At 46.1% G+C, this 2169-nt stretch overlaps 1 protein-coding gene across 1 annotated transcript in view; it reads right to left on the reverse strand.

Annotated features, from left to right (window-relative positions):
* Nucleotides 1–2169, reverse strand: part of EIF4E2 (eukaryotic translation initiation factor 4E family member 2) — a gene marked incomplete at its 5' end in the record, with an annotated part of 19101 nt that overhangs the window by 10319 nt on the left and 6613 nt on the right. Inside the window, 2 exons of the mRNA XM_008948764.1 lie at nucleotides 1347–1483; nucleotides 1572–1724. Of these exons, the coding sequence (XP_008947012.1) occupies nucleotides 1347–1483; nucleotides 1572–1724 (290 nt within the window). The remainder of the gene's footprint in view (nucleotides 1–1346; nucleotides 1484–1571; nucleotides 1725–2169) is intronic.

Raw genomic sequence — 2169 nt, forward strand, 5'->3', positions numbered from 1 at the left:
GCCACACCACCACAGTCAGCAGTCTGCTGCTGAGCAGGACTCTAAATGAGCACTTTGCTACCTCCTAACATGGACAGAGAGTCGATAGTGCCCTCTCCTGGCAAAAAGTGTACGAGAAGCATTACTGGCAGCAACATGGATACAAGATTTCAACAACAGAGGCGGGAACTTTCAGAAACCAAAGCTAGCTGGAAAAAGATTCAGTTCAGTAATAATAATTTCTCCTTTCCTTTCCCACACACACAGGAGGGAAGGCCACATGGAACACTAGAAGCCTACCGGCAGTTTAAACAAGACCTCTGTGTTATTGCTAACATCCCACACTCAAAATTGGCCACAACTGGAAGCTAGCTGTCTGCTAAAAACAGGATTGATCTCACCAAACTGTTTAACAGCACACTGATGACAAAGTGATCATGTGGAAAGGACAAGCCAGCATAATGAAAGGAAGACACGAAAGGTATTTGCACCCTGATTATGAGCTAGATTAGAAAGCTCACTGCTCTATCAATGCCTTACTAATGTGTTTCACTTCTTTTTCTGGGTACACCTTTTCAAGTGTTAATTTAACCAATATGACCTAATCAGCATATTGGGTTATGATACGCTTAAGAAAAAAAAAATCCTACATTATTCACCTTTAACTGATACCTAAATATGCAATTTTTCGTCACTTTGTGGGAAATAAAAGTCACCCTGAATGGCCTGGTATGGTAAGCTATAATAGGTTTGTTTAAAAATACAGCTGTCCTCTCTGTGTACCATGCTCTTCTAGTCTTGTTAAAGAGCCTCTGTCACCAGGGCCTGGAAGACTTAATATACGACGTTTATTATGATTAGAAATCATTTGTACCGCACTGTAAATTCACACAGCACTTTCCCAGGACCATTTATAAGTCTAATGGCACTATAAATCCCCGTTAGCTTCCGCACTTTATTCCTCAGAATCTCTATTTATTCAAATGATCTTGTCCCCCCCCCCACTGCAATCTTGTCTTTGAATACATAAAGCTGCAGTGCCACCCTGGGCTGCCCAACTCCCAGCGGACAGGCTGGGTGCATGGCAGAGAAAGCCCTGGACTACATGCAGAAAAAAAACCCAAATATTTTACTATTAGAACCAAATTCCCCCAAAACGGCACAATAATGACAGAGATATTTGGCTTTCAAAGAGCACTGGCAACAAAACACTGCTGTTTGTATCACCGCTCATGGTGAACAGCCCTAAGGCACGTGAGAGCTTCATTCAACCCTTGCAATCTGCATTAAATTGCTCAAGCACGCGCGCAAGCGGCAGCGGCAGCAGCAGCAGCAGCAGCAGGCCCTCCCCCTGCCACCACACGTACTTGATGCTGTCGGTGTGTGTTTTATACTCCATGATGGTGTTGGGAGGTAGGTTGAGGACTCTTCGCAGCGTGTCGCGTATCCGGGCCGTCGTGGCTTGGTCGCTGGCCGTCTTGTTCCATATGGAGATAATATCCTCCTACGGGACAGCAGGCCAGGGGTGAGCAGATGGCACTCTCTGCAGCCCCGCCAGGCTGGAGGAGACCCCGGATCTCTGAAGCACTTACCTGGAACCGGACGGAGACGACTGCCCCGCAGATCTCCTCCCCCACCATAAACTGCTCTCCCAGCATTGCCAGAATGAGGTTCTCCCAGCATCGGGACGCTAAGCCCTTTCGCAGACGGATAATCCATTTACCACCATTTTTGTTGGCATCATCCTAGGAAGAGGGGCAAGAAATTGATTTGTTTTCTTCTAGCTATTTTCCTGCTTCCCATAAGACAGCAGAGCCACGGACAGGAGCAGATATTGATTGGGTGGGCCAAGGGACAGAATGGAGGTATTTTCAAGGAAAAGCATTTCGCTTCTCTCTCATACTAGCAGAGACAGAGGTGTATTGCTGACTTTGAATACAAAGTGTTTGAAACGATGACTCCCAGCATTCCAGACAACACTCTGTGCACTGAACACCTAAGCTCTAGTGTTTCGATCCCACTAGCAAAGACTAACACCAGTCTGTCAATCTGTACACAGACCCAGACGCAAGGGCCTAAAACTGTTCCTACATAAGAGACTGATTCCCTGTTGTCTAATTCCCTATATACATAGTTCTGCTTGTGCAACAGGAAAAATCCCTCATCACAGAACACTGAAAGCAGGGAAAG

The sequence above is a fragment of the Merops nubicus genome, unplaced genomic scaffold, assembly GCF_000691845.1.
Source record: "Merops nubicus isolate BGI_N331 unplaced genomic scaffold, ASM69184v1 scaffold34951, whole genome shotgun sequence".
Taxonomy (NCBI): Eukaryota; Metazoa; Chordata; class Aves; order Coraciiformes; family Meropidae; genus Merops; species Merops nubicus.